The sequence below is a fragment of the Chiloscyllium plagiosum genome, unplaced genomic scaffold (assembly GCF_037043375.1).
Source record: "Chiloscyllium plagiosum isolate Xiang-an unplaced genomic scaffold, Cpla_swu_hap1 HiC_scaffold_27, whole genome shotgun sequence".
Lineage (NCBI taxonomy): Eukaryota > Metazoa > Chordata > Chondrichthyes > Orectolobiformes > Hemiscylliidae > Chiloscyllium > Chiloscyllium plagiosum.
Genome location: NW_028270165.1, coordinates 85,433,893 through 85,446,006, shown reverse-complemented (window position 1 = coordinate 85,446,006; position 12,114 = coordinate 85,433,893). Strand labels below are relative to the sequence as shown.

Here is a 12,114-nt window from a genome sequence, read left to right as displayed (position 1 = left end):
GACTTTGATTCCCCAAACTGAGTAACTGGTTTCAAGCACTTTTCACAGTCAGTGCACTTAATCTCCCTCACTTGGGTGTCTCCATATTCTTCCTGCCAAAGTGTTCAAAATCTCTCAAGCAGACAAAAGCAAACATTTCTTCTCAATTGGAATGGTTGCTGATATTCAAGTCCCAATGATTCAAGTGGCTCTGTCAGAAGTTGATGTATCATTTGCTTTCAGATTTCTTTCTACATGTCTTCCTGCAAAAATAAATTCACAAAATACATGATCACAGTCAATACTGTTAAATGAACATAACATAGGTGACAATTCCTGTAGTTTGCCAGATGCCTGATCACATATTATACAGGACACAGAAACCTGAAAACCCTCATGCAGCCAGATAGCCTTAAGTGTGTATGGAGGAAATCTTCATTTCGGTGACAATAATCTGGAACAAGCTGCCGACAAAGACACTGGAAATGGAGCTGAATCAAGGACAATGAAAATGAAATGTCAAGGCTACTTGAGAAAAACAAACCAGTAAAGTTGCTGAATGACTTTCTGCTGTCCTATTCAATAAAAAAGATGACAAGAAATACAGAATATAACTTCAGTGCTAGATTAGAATGTGAAAAATAATAGCCACAAGGCTTTTATAACAGCGAATAATATCAGATATACACCATATGAAGCAACATATGTCTACATTTTTCTCAACGTGCCAATCCCTTAGATTCTGCTCCATCCCTTGAGTAACGACCCTTTTAATTCTGAACATGAGTAAAGAAACGATCTTTTTCCACAATGCAAATTGTATATAAATAAACGTATCAAACTGAGGGGAAAAAAATTAATATACCGTTAAGAAGGACAGAGAGCATCTGACACCTGTGCAGAGTCTGCTCCCTCCCTGGATTCACTTCAGTTGCTACAAGTGATTAATGTTTCCTCCCTCTCTCTCTCTCCCTCCCAGGATGAGGAATAGAAAGGGTGAAGATATTGCTTTGCTCCCACGATTTCTCCATGATGTGGGAATCCTTGTCTCTCTCCAGCTTTAACAATTGGTTGAAAGACCACTCATGTATGGAACGTGTTCCATCTATTGCTGCTGCGAATGGGGTGTTGCTATTTCAGGCTGTGTACCCGCTTAAAGCTCTTCCCACAGTCAGTTCATTGGAACACTCTCACTCAGGTATGCATACCTCAGTCTCACTGATGTTTGAAACCTTGTGAAGCAGACAGGACAGGAGAGAAATAAAAAAATTCTACTAGATTCAAAGGCCGATGATATTCCCGTACCAATGAATTGATTGTCTCTATCAGATCTTGTTTTGAGATTTCTGGCTGTAAATCCTCCCTTTCTCGTATCCTGTAAAAGGAGATTACAGAAGACATTGCTGTCTACACAGTATAGAAATTCAAAACAGACAATTCTGGTTTCTGTGGAACATTCTTTCTTTTCTCCTTCCCTCAAAAATGTGAATCGTAATGCTACAGTCTCCCTCCATTCTTACTCTACTGTGGCTATTATCACCCTCGCTCCCGTTCTCCTAAAAATGCTGAAAAATGTTGACTGACAGATCCTGTGGAACCCTAGGTCTGAATATCATACATAAGTTGAAGCAATTTATCCATATCTCCCCTGTCAAGGTCCCACAGGATGTTTATAAGCCCTTTGGCCAAAATAATCCATTCACCCCATCGAATCTGCTCCACCTTTTATTACCATAATGATTAATATTATAATCCAAAAATCCACATTCATGCCTTATTATTGATTCCCCATTGATTAAAATTCTGCCCAACATCTGCCTTGACTATACTTAGTGATAGAACTTCAATAGCCCTGTCATTCATTACCCTCTGAGAGAAGATATCCACCTCATCTCCATCATAAATATGCAAACACTTTAGAGGCTATTCCTTCTGGTCTGAAACTCTCCCACAAATGAACACTACCTTTTTGGCAACTAACCTTTCAGGCCCACTAAAATTCTGATATTTATTCATTCAGATCTCCTCTCATTCTTCCAAACTCGAACGAATGCTCAGCTAAGCTACGCAACATTGCAAAATTAGCAAACACGTCAATTCCCGGGATTAATTTTGTGAACGCTCTCTCACCAGCTTCCAATGTTTCTGTCATCTCCTCTACTTCGAGGGACCAGAGTGCAAAACACGCAAGTTACAGCATAATAAAAGAATGATAAATAATAGACATTTTTCTAGCAGAAATTCGAAAATGTGCAAAGATAGTCAGACGGAAAAGAGTCCAATCATGTAGTGGTAAGGAGCCTGATGGCTTGGGAGAAGAAACTGTTGCCTAGTCTGGTCGTGATAGATTGAATTGGGAGGTGGGTGTGAGGATCTAAAGTTGGAATTTAGGCAACAAAATATGTACATTTTTATTTCAACAAAATGGCTTCTCGATTTAAAAGAATACTACAAAATGGCCTGTGAACCATACTGCTGAACATACTGCTGATTCGCAGAATTAACTTGCAGTTCAAAGATAAGAGGACAATAGAATTTTCATAAGATGAATACTGACACATTATTTGACCATTTGAACTAATACATGGCATGACAATTTATGTAAATTAGATATCCTTCTTAAAGAAAATATCATTGGATTAACTTGCTGTAAATCGTGTCACCTTATTATATGTGATTGGTCTTTCTCGTAATTAAGACTATTATTTCTTAAAAACCATATAAATAATGTGCAATTTTCAAATGTAATTGCGCAACTTCATCACGGAACACAGAAGCTTCAATCTCTGTGTTGCTGGATAGAATTGCGTTAAGATACCTTAATTCAATAAACTAATGAACCTTGCTTTTCGAATACACCGCATTTGTCGATTCCTTTGACCGATCTCGAACCAAGAGGCCCCTCTTGAGGAGACGCAGATCTTCATTTTGGTGCCCTGGCACGTTTCGGCTCGGACAGATTGTGAACAGCAGTGTACGAGTTAAATGTCCTTCACTATTGAGTGTTGAGGAATTCGGCCTGCCAGACGTGATTGTTTTTCGAACGTTTGGTTTTCCTGTCAGTCAAGTGGTGTCTGACGTGACCAGTCCAGCCCGAAAGGATCGGTCTTAGCAATGGTTGAGTCTGGGGGACTTGTTAAATGTTTAAAAAGGGGGGAGAGATTAATTGAAGTTGAGGGTGCTTTGGTACTTACGGACAGTGGTCTTCGAAAATTGCTGAACTCTGAGGGGAGGGTTGAAATCTGAATTCCCAAGCTTTGTTAATTTTTGGTTTTTTAAAAAAAATTCTTTCTCCCGAGCTTCGTTGCTTTCAGAAATAAAACAAAATCAATCTCCAGAGATTGGTTATTTTCTGGTGTTATCTTTTTAATAGAAAAAATTCGATCGCTTAAAATTCATTTATTTTCGGTTCGGGTTGCGTTAACTTTGTTAGTTTTCGTTTTAAAAAAAACTCCGATTGCCTAAACTTCGTTTATTTTCGGGTTCGTTTCATTTGAACTTCGTTATTTTTCGGGTTGTAGCTTCGTTTATTTTGGGGTCGCGACATTTAAACGTCGTTACTTTTCGGTTTAAAGAAACTCCGATTGCCTTCGTTTATTTTCGGGTTCGCGTCGTTAAACTTCGTTACTTTTCGGGTTTTAAAAAAACTCCGATTGCCTTGATTTAGAGATGCCGCTGTTGGACTGGGGTGTACAAAGTTAAAAATCACACAACGCCAGGTTGTAGTCCAACAGGTTTAATTGGAAGCACACTAGCTTTCGGAGCGACGCTCCTTCATCAGGTGATAGTGGAGGGCTCGATCGTAACACAGAATTTATAGCAAAAATTTGCAGTGTGATGTAACTGAAATTATACATTGAAAAATTGATCTGTCTGTTAAGCCTTTCATCTGTCAGAATACAGTGATAGTTTCACTTCTTTCATGTGTAAATCACAAAACCCTTTTTTTAGAAGTTGCATTCTCGGGTTAGCTGTTAACAGTGGTGATAGCTAGACAATATTTTGAAGGAGTTAGCCCCCTGTGTTCTCTGTCTATGACCTGATGTTTAGATTGATTCTAATCTAAAAAGTGATATAACAGAGTTTTACATAAATTCATGCAGTTTTTGAGCTCAGAGTTCTACATGAATGTATGCAGTTTTTGAGCAAAGTGCAATGTACTCTGCAAGTACAGATTCACCACACAAAATATATGTGTGCATGTGGGTCTTTGTCTGTGTGTGTGTGTGTGTGTCTGTCTGGGTTGGGAGTTGTGAGTGTGAGAATGTGTGTGTATGTGTGTGTGTGCGTGTCGTGAGTGCAGAGTGTCTTAAGTCTGTGAGGAGGTGCATGTGAGAGTGTGTGTGTCTATATGGGTGTGTGTGGGCATCTGTGTGCGCGTCTGTGTGTACCTGTGTCCGTGTGTGTTTGTGTAGGAATATATGTGTGTGTGTGTGTGTAGTGCAATGGTGATCACCTGTAATGTGACATGAACCCAATGTCCCGGTTGAAGCCCTCCCTATGGGTACCGAACTTAGCAATCAGCCTCTGCTCGGCCACTTTCCTCTGCTGCCTTTCTCGAAGTCCACCTTGGAGGATGGTCACCCGAAGGTCCGAGGCTGAATGTCCTGGACCACTGAAGTGTTCCCCAACTGGGAGGGAACCCTCCTGTCTGTTGATTGTTGTGCGGTGCCCATTCATCCGTTGTCGTAGCCTTTGCTCAGTTTCCCCAATGTACCATGCCTCCGGGCATCCTTGACTGCAACGTATAAGATAGACAACATTTGCTGAGTCACATGAGTACCTGCCATGTACAAGGTGGGAGGTGTTCCAACGCATAATAGTGGTATTTATGTCCACAATCTGACACGTCTTGCAGCGTCCACCGTGACAGGGTTGCATGGAGTTGTCCTGAGAGCCGGGCAGTTTGCTACGAATAATGATCTGTTTGAGGTTTAGCAGTTGTTTAAAGGCAAGTAGTGGAGGTGTGGGGAAGATCTTGGTGAGGTGCTCATCCTCATTGATAATGTGTTGCAGGTCACGAAGAACATGGCGTAATTTTTCAGCCCCTGGGAAGTACAGAACAACGAAGGGTACCCTGTCAGTTGCAGCATGTGTCTGTCTCCTGAGGAGGTCATTACGGTTCCTTGCTGTGCCACAGACTCTACTACCCTGGGGAAAAGACTTTAAGTACTCACCCTATCCATGCCCAGGGTAAATATTCTCAGCCTATTCAGCCTCTCCATGTAGCTGAAACCCTCAAAATCTGGCAACAGCCTTGTCAATCTTTCGAAGTATCACACATATTTCCTACAGCAGGGAGACCAGAACTGAACACAGTATTCCACAACTTATCCTCCCAACTCCTGTACTCTCTGCTCTGACCAATAAAGGCCAGCATACCAAACGCCTTCTTCACTATCCTGCCTACCTGCGACTCCAATTTCAAGGAACTATGAACCTGCAGTCCAAGGTCTCTTTGCTCTACAACACTCGCCTTAACTGTCAGTCCTGGCTGGATTCACTTCTCCTTATCAACAGCTCAAGGCCAGGAGCCGGAACATTTGAGGTCCTTTTCATGTATGGAGTTGTTTTTCTTATTCCTTGACTGTTGATATGGTAGTTTACTGGCCTTGTAAGTCTGCTGTTAGGTCGGTTTAACTTTACATTTTTTTTCTGCCTGTCTGCAAAGTCAGGCCCTTACTTCTTTGTTTCCCTGTGCTTTTATAGATTTCACAATAAATGTTAATTTTCCATTACACCAGCTGGGTACCTTTTAAATGCTGTAATTGTACCAGCCGCCACCACTTCCTCTGGCAACTCATTCCTTACAAGCACCATCCTCTGAAGATAGGAGTTGCCCCTTAGGTTCATTTTAAATCTCACCCTCACCCTGAAACTATGACCCATCCAGGAAAAAGATCTTGTCTATTTACCCTATCCATGTCCCTCCTGATTTTATAAAAGTTTGTAGGGTCACCTCTCAGCCTCTGGCGCTCGAGAGAAAACGGCCCCAGCCTGTTCAGCTCAAACCCTGACAACATCCCTGTCAATCTTTTCCGAACACTTTCAAGTTTCACAACATCCTTCCTCTAGCAGAGAGACCAGAACTGCATACAATATTCCAAAAGTGGCCTAACCAATGTCTGGTGCAGCTACAACATAAATTCAACTCCTATAATCAGAGGATTGGGAAAGTTTTCAAAACCCACAAAAGACAACTGGGAAAGAACGGAGGGGCAAACCGAACTTTTGCGGGTCAGCATGGCCATCAGGGCGGGGGGATGGGAATGAGGGAAGGAAGCTGAATGTGCTGGAGCCAAGGCGCAGGAAAAACAGAGGATGCAAAACCGGCGTGAAGCTGCAATGAGGAATATTGCATGTGATGTACTTGCACCTGTGGCAGTTACTTGTGGGAATCAGCTGCATTTTAAAAATAAAAACAGAAAACCTAGCTACCCCTGACACAAAACTACGTGGAAGCCATTTTGTCACGAAGCAATGTTTGCAGTAAAATGTAGCCTGTTAACATAATGCTGTCTGAGCCCTGGCTAAGGAATTCTGGTTTGATAGCCTGACCTTGCAGCTGCAGGCTGTCTCTGCTCCTCGGGCCATTAGACTGTGCTGCTTCATAGAATCATGGATTGGTTCTCTCTGTCCCTTATCGGTAATTCGAGCCTAGCTGAACCTGCAGCATAAGATAACATTCAGATTTGTAGACATTAAGAAACGTAGGTCTGGACAACGTATGTGAAACCTACGACTGCCCCTCAGTTGCGTAATTAATGGAGATTGTGCTTGTGATTTACCATAAAACTTGTAACATTCTGTATTACATTAGAATACGTTTGACTCCCCATGGCAATGAATAAAGCTAGTTAATTGCTCAAGGTCTCCTTTCCTGACTGCTTTAAACGATTTGACACACGCGTTACTTTGCCCCAACAGTACTAATACATCGAAGGGAGAGAGAATTCCTCAAGTAGGGCACTCTCAGAATCTGGACAGCCCTATTTCTGGTTTACTTCCTAATGAACAAACATTAAGCATTTATTTATTTCTGATTTTGTTTCATTTTTCTTGTTTGATTCCCTGCTGTGACTACACTCTGTGTCTGGATGGGTGACAGGCTGAGATTGTAGGTTTGCTTTCGATTGACTGAATGTTTACTTATTCTGGAAGCTGTAAAAGAGGCGTGAAAGCTTCTGCAGAAGTCCAGCAAAGCTGAGGACAGACCGACATCTTACTCTGTGGGAACAGCGAGTTCAGAGGACAGAGAAATCAGGCCCTGAAACCCGAGCTGACACCAGACTACCGTGTGCTCAGTGCTTTGATGAGCAGTGCCAACCCTCTGCCTTTACCTCGCTTCCCATCTGACTCCCCCTCAATATTCAGCATCCAATCCTTGCCATCTTGAAGCCAAGTCTCTGTAAGGAGTCTCAGACCATAATTATTCACTTCCAATGTGTGCATTTAATTCATTCACTTTTGTTACAATACGGCACACATTCAGACACACCATGTATCGTTTCAGTTTTTGTGACATTAATATCCAGTTTCGATTGTTGGTCCATTGGTGACGCTGTTGCTTGATGACGGTGAGGCTCCCCGGCCCCGCCCATCCCCCCGTGCAGACGTCACGCGGGGGCGAAGGCGGTTGGGAGGAGAAGTCGCTCGAGCGAGGAAGCGGCGGGAGGGCGGCCGTTAGGAAAATGGCGCCGTGCGGCCCGGGGCAGACACCTGTCACTAACCTTGTACTTGTGCTTTTTACCGTCACTGATTTTTTCACCCTTGCGGACTAATCTAATTTATAGATTAAGGTGTAGGTTGTGGTGGATTGGCCTTACTAAATTACCCATAGTGCCCCGGGATGGGCAGGTTGTGGTGGATTGGCCTTACTAAATTACCCATAGTTCCCCGGGATGGGCAGGTTATGGTGGATAATTTAGCATGACCAATCCATAGTGCCCTGGGATGTGCAGTTTAGGGTGGATGACCATGGGAAATACAGGGTAAAAACAAGGACTGCAGATGCTGGAAACCAAATTCTTGATTAGAGTGGTGCTGGAAAAGCAGAGCAGTGCAGGCAGCATCCAAGGAGCAGGAAAATGGACGTTTCAGGCAAATGCCCTTCATCAGGAATAGAGGCAGAGTGCCTGCAGGGTGGAGAGACAATTGAGAGGAGGGTGGGGGTGGGGAGAAAGTAGCATAGAGTACAAGGTGAATGGGGGTGGGGATGGAGGGGATAGGTCAGGGAGGATGTGGGGGGAAGGTAGCAAAGAATATGATGGGTGAATGGGGGTGGGGATGAAGGTGATAGGTCAGAGAGAAGGGTGGAGTGCATAGGTGGAAAGGAAGATAGGCAGGTAGGACAAGTCATGGGGACAGTGCTGAGCTGGAAGTTTGGAGCTGGGGTGAGGTGGGGGAAGGGGAAATACAGAGTGAGGGGATGGATATGGGTGGGACACTCTTCAGAGGGCCAGTGTGGAATAGATAGGCTGAATGGCCTGTTTCCACATTGTTGGGATTCTATTGACTCTCCCCAAAAAGGAGCATTTTATCGGCATCTATCTTATCAAGCCCTTTTCAGAATTCTATTGGTTTCAATAAGATCACCTCCAGTTCATAGAGGTATACAGCACAGAAACAGACCCTTCGGTCCAACGTGTCCATGCCGACCAGGATTCCCAAACTAAACCAGTCCCACTTGCCTGCATTTGGCCCATATTCCTCTAAACGTTTCTATTCATGTACCCATCTGAATGTTGTAACTGTAATGTTGTAAATGTTGTAATGTCGTTTAAATGTTGTAACTGTACCTGCATCTCCCACTTCCTCAGCAAGTTCATTCCACACACAAACCACCCTCTGTCAAAACAGTGCCCCTCCGGTTCCTTTTAAATCTCTCTCCTCTCACCTTGAAAGAATATGCCCCCTAGTTTTGAGCTCCCCTGCACGAAGGGAGAGCCCTTTGCTATTCACCGAACTTCACTCCTCATGATTTTATAAATCTCGATGAGGTCACCCCTCAACCTCCTTGTGCTCAGTGAAAGATGTCCCGCCCTCTCCTTATAACTCAAACCTTCCAGTCCTGGCAACGTCCTAGTAAATCTTTACCGAACCCTCTCTAATAGTCTTCTTCGTATTACAGGGCCACCCGAACTGTACCCAGTACTCTAAACCACCCTGTCTACCAGTGATACAACTTTCAAAGAACTACGTACCTAAACCCCACCTCCCCATATCTCGGGTTTGGAGAGATACGGGCCGGGTGCTGGCAGGTGGGACTAGATTGGGTTGGGATATCTGGTCGGCGTGGATAGGTTGGACCGAAGGGTCTGTTTCCATGCTGTATATCTCTATGACTCTATGTCTCTCTCTTTTACAACATGACCCATGGTCCTACAATTAACTGTACACATCCTGCCCTTTCTTGTTTTAGTAAAACGTAAAGCACACATACTCCCACACTCTCACAGACTTATACTCCAACACACTTTCACTTTACTAAGCATGCACACACTCTTACACGCACACTCACGCACAAACTCACATGCACACAATCACAGCAATCTAGGTTTGTTCAATATATCCTATCAGTTGCATGACACGGTGATCTTTTGCTATAAAATGTAATGTCTTTGATCCTGCTTCACAGCTATCCAATGAAGGAGCAGCACTCCAAAAGCTGGTGCTTTCAAATAAACCTGGTGTTGTGAGTTTTTAAATTTTATCCACCCCAGTCCAAAACTGGCACCTCCACATCGAGTGAACACAGCCCAAACGTCCCAGTGCTGCCAGGAAACTTTACAATGCTGATGAAATGACGCAATACCTGCACTCCTGAAAAATTTACAATTTCTAACGATACTAGCTACTCATTCACTGCTCGATCTGAAACACAACATTGGAAACTCAGTAAGTTCAGGTAACCTTTATTGCAATCCAGCTTTGTTACAGCTTCAAATCCCCCCAGCAAAAAAGGCAGAGAAAATGTAGCTACTTTTCAAACAGCTCAAGACCGAAGTACGCACACATCCCCCCACAACTACACTTTCCTTACTATTGGTCACCACCAAGTTGTCCCTTTGTAATTGGATCCTTGGTACAGCCTTAACCTGTGGGAAGTATTGCCTCACTCAGTAATTTCAACCCGTATCCTGTATTCCAAGTAAGTTGGAGGGGCAGTGTCGAGTCAACCACACTGCTGTGGGTCTGGAGTCACATGTAGGCCAGCCTGGGTAAAGAATGCAGCTGGAACAACTGAGTGAATCCTTTCCCACAACAGCAGTTTCCTCCCCTAAAAAGGATGTGAGTGAATCAGATGGGGGTTTTCTCCACCCACCCCCACCCCAGCAAAAAATGGTTATCGTTAGATTCTGAACTCCAGTTTCTGACCAAATTCCAATTCCGCCATCTGCCGCGGTCGGATTCAAACCCAGCAGCCCCGAAACTGGTTTGACAGTCCAGTCGATAATGTCACTCGGCCGTCGCCGCTTCAGTACGTCCACAGTTGGGAGGAGCAGGTGAACGGCCTCTCCCTGGTGTGGAGACACTGGTGGGTCAGCAGCTTAAATCGAGCAGGTGAACCCCGTCCTGCACTCGGGGCCCCTGAAGGGCCTCTTCCCCCTAGTGGAGCCGCGAGTGCCTCTGCAGGTGGCTCACCTGACTGAACCCCTCCCCACACTCTGAGCAGCTGAAAGGCCTCTCCCCTGTGTGGATCCGCCGGTGGGTCAGCAGGGTGGAGGCCTGGGTAAAGGTCTTCCCGCACTCGGGGCAGCTGAAGGGCCTCTCCCCCGTGTGGATCCTCCGGTGCCTCAGCAGGGCAGAGGCCTGGGTAAAGGCCTTCCTGCACTGGGGGCAGCTGAATGGCCTCTCCCCCGTGTTGACCCGCCGGTGCGTCAGTAGGTTGGAGGAATTGCTGAAGGCCTTCCCGCACTCGGAGCAGCTGAAGGGCCTCTCCCCCGTGTGGACCCGCTGGTGGGTCAGCAGGTTGGAGGAATTACTGAAGGCCTTCTTGCACTCGGGGCAGCTGAAGGGCCTCTCCCCGGTGTGGACTCGCCGGTGGGTCAGCAGGGCTGAGGAATCACGAAAAGCCTTCCCACACACGGGGCAGTTGAAGGGCCTCTCCCCCGTTTGGATCCGCCGGTGGGTCAGCAGGGCTGAGGAATCACGAAAAACCTTCCCGCACAGAGGGCAGATGAAGGGCCTCTCCCCCGTGTGAATCCGCCGGTGTATCTGAAGGTTGGAGGAATTGCTGAAGGCCTTCCCGCAGTCGGGGCAGTTGAAGGGCCTCTCCCCCGTGTGGATCCGCCGGTGCCTCAGCAGGGTGGAGGAATTACCGAAGGCCTTCCTGCACTCGGGGCAGCTGAAGGGCCTCTCCCCTGTGTGGATCCGCCGGTGGGTCAGCAGGGCGGAGGAATCACGAAAAGCCTTCCCACAATCGGGGCAGATGAAGGGCCTCTCACCCGTGTGGACTCGCTGGTGGGTCAGCAGGTTGGAGGAATCGCTGAAGCCTTTCCCGCAAACAAAGCAGAAGAACGGCTTCTCCCGGGTGTGGCTGCGCCGATGAGTCTCCAGGACAGACGGGACATGGAAACCTTTTCCACAGTCGCCACACTTCCACGGTTTCTCTACGAGGCAGGATTCCTCGGGTTTCTCCATGGCCAACGCTTCAGCCACACACAAACGCGTGTGGAGCCCCTCCCCACCGTGAATTTCTTTTTCCAGGCCGGATAACTGCTTCAGGCTCCACACTCAGTGAACTGCAACAGTAGGGTCTCTCATCCAGTCCCACTGATGCTGAAAACGTACTCAAACCGGAACCAAAAAGCTTTGCTCCTTCTCACAGAATCATAGTTGGAAAATTGTTGTCGTCCCGATGGAGTCAGTGACTGTCAGACATTGATGTCAAAGTGAGGATTGCAGACAATGGAGAGCCCTTCATCTGTTGATTTTGAAACTTCTGTCTTCAGATCGTCCAATACTCTGTTAAAAAGAGATTACAAAAGTCATCATTGTCAGTGCAGGGTAGAAATTCAGAACAAGGAATTCTACTTTCTGTGGAATATTCTTTTGTTATTCCACAAAATTGAAAGCACCATCCCACTCTCTCTCTCCCCGTCTGTTCTCACTCCGCTCTAACTAATTCCCCTG

At 45.6% G+C, this 12,114-nt stretch overlaps 1 protein-coding gene across 1 annotated transcript in view; it reads right to left on the bottom strand.

Annotated features, from left to right (window-relative positions):
* Positions 1-11,622, bottom strand: part of LOC148144829 (uncharacterized) — a 167,782-nt gene extending 156,160 nt beyond the window's left edge. Inside the window, exon 1 of the mRNA XM_087975443.1 lies at positions 10,634-11,622. Within this exon, the coding sequence (XP_087831569.1) occupies positions 10,634-11,622 (989 nt within the window). The remainder of the gene's footprint in view (positions 1-10,633) is intronic.
* Positions 11,623-12,114: the final 492 nt, after the last annotated feature.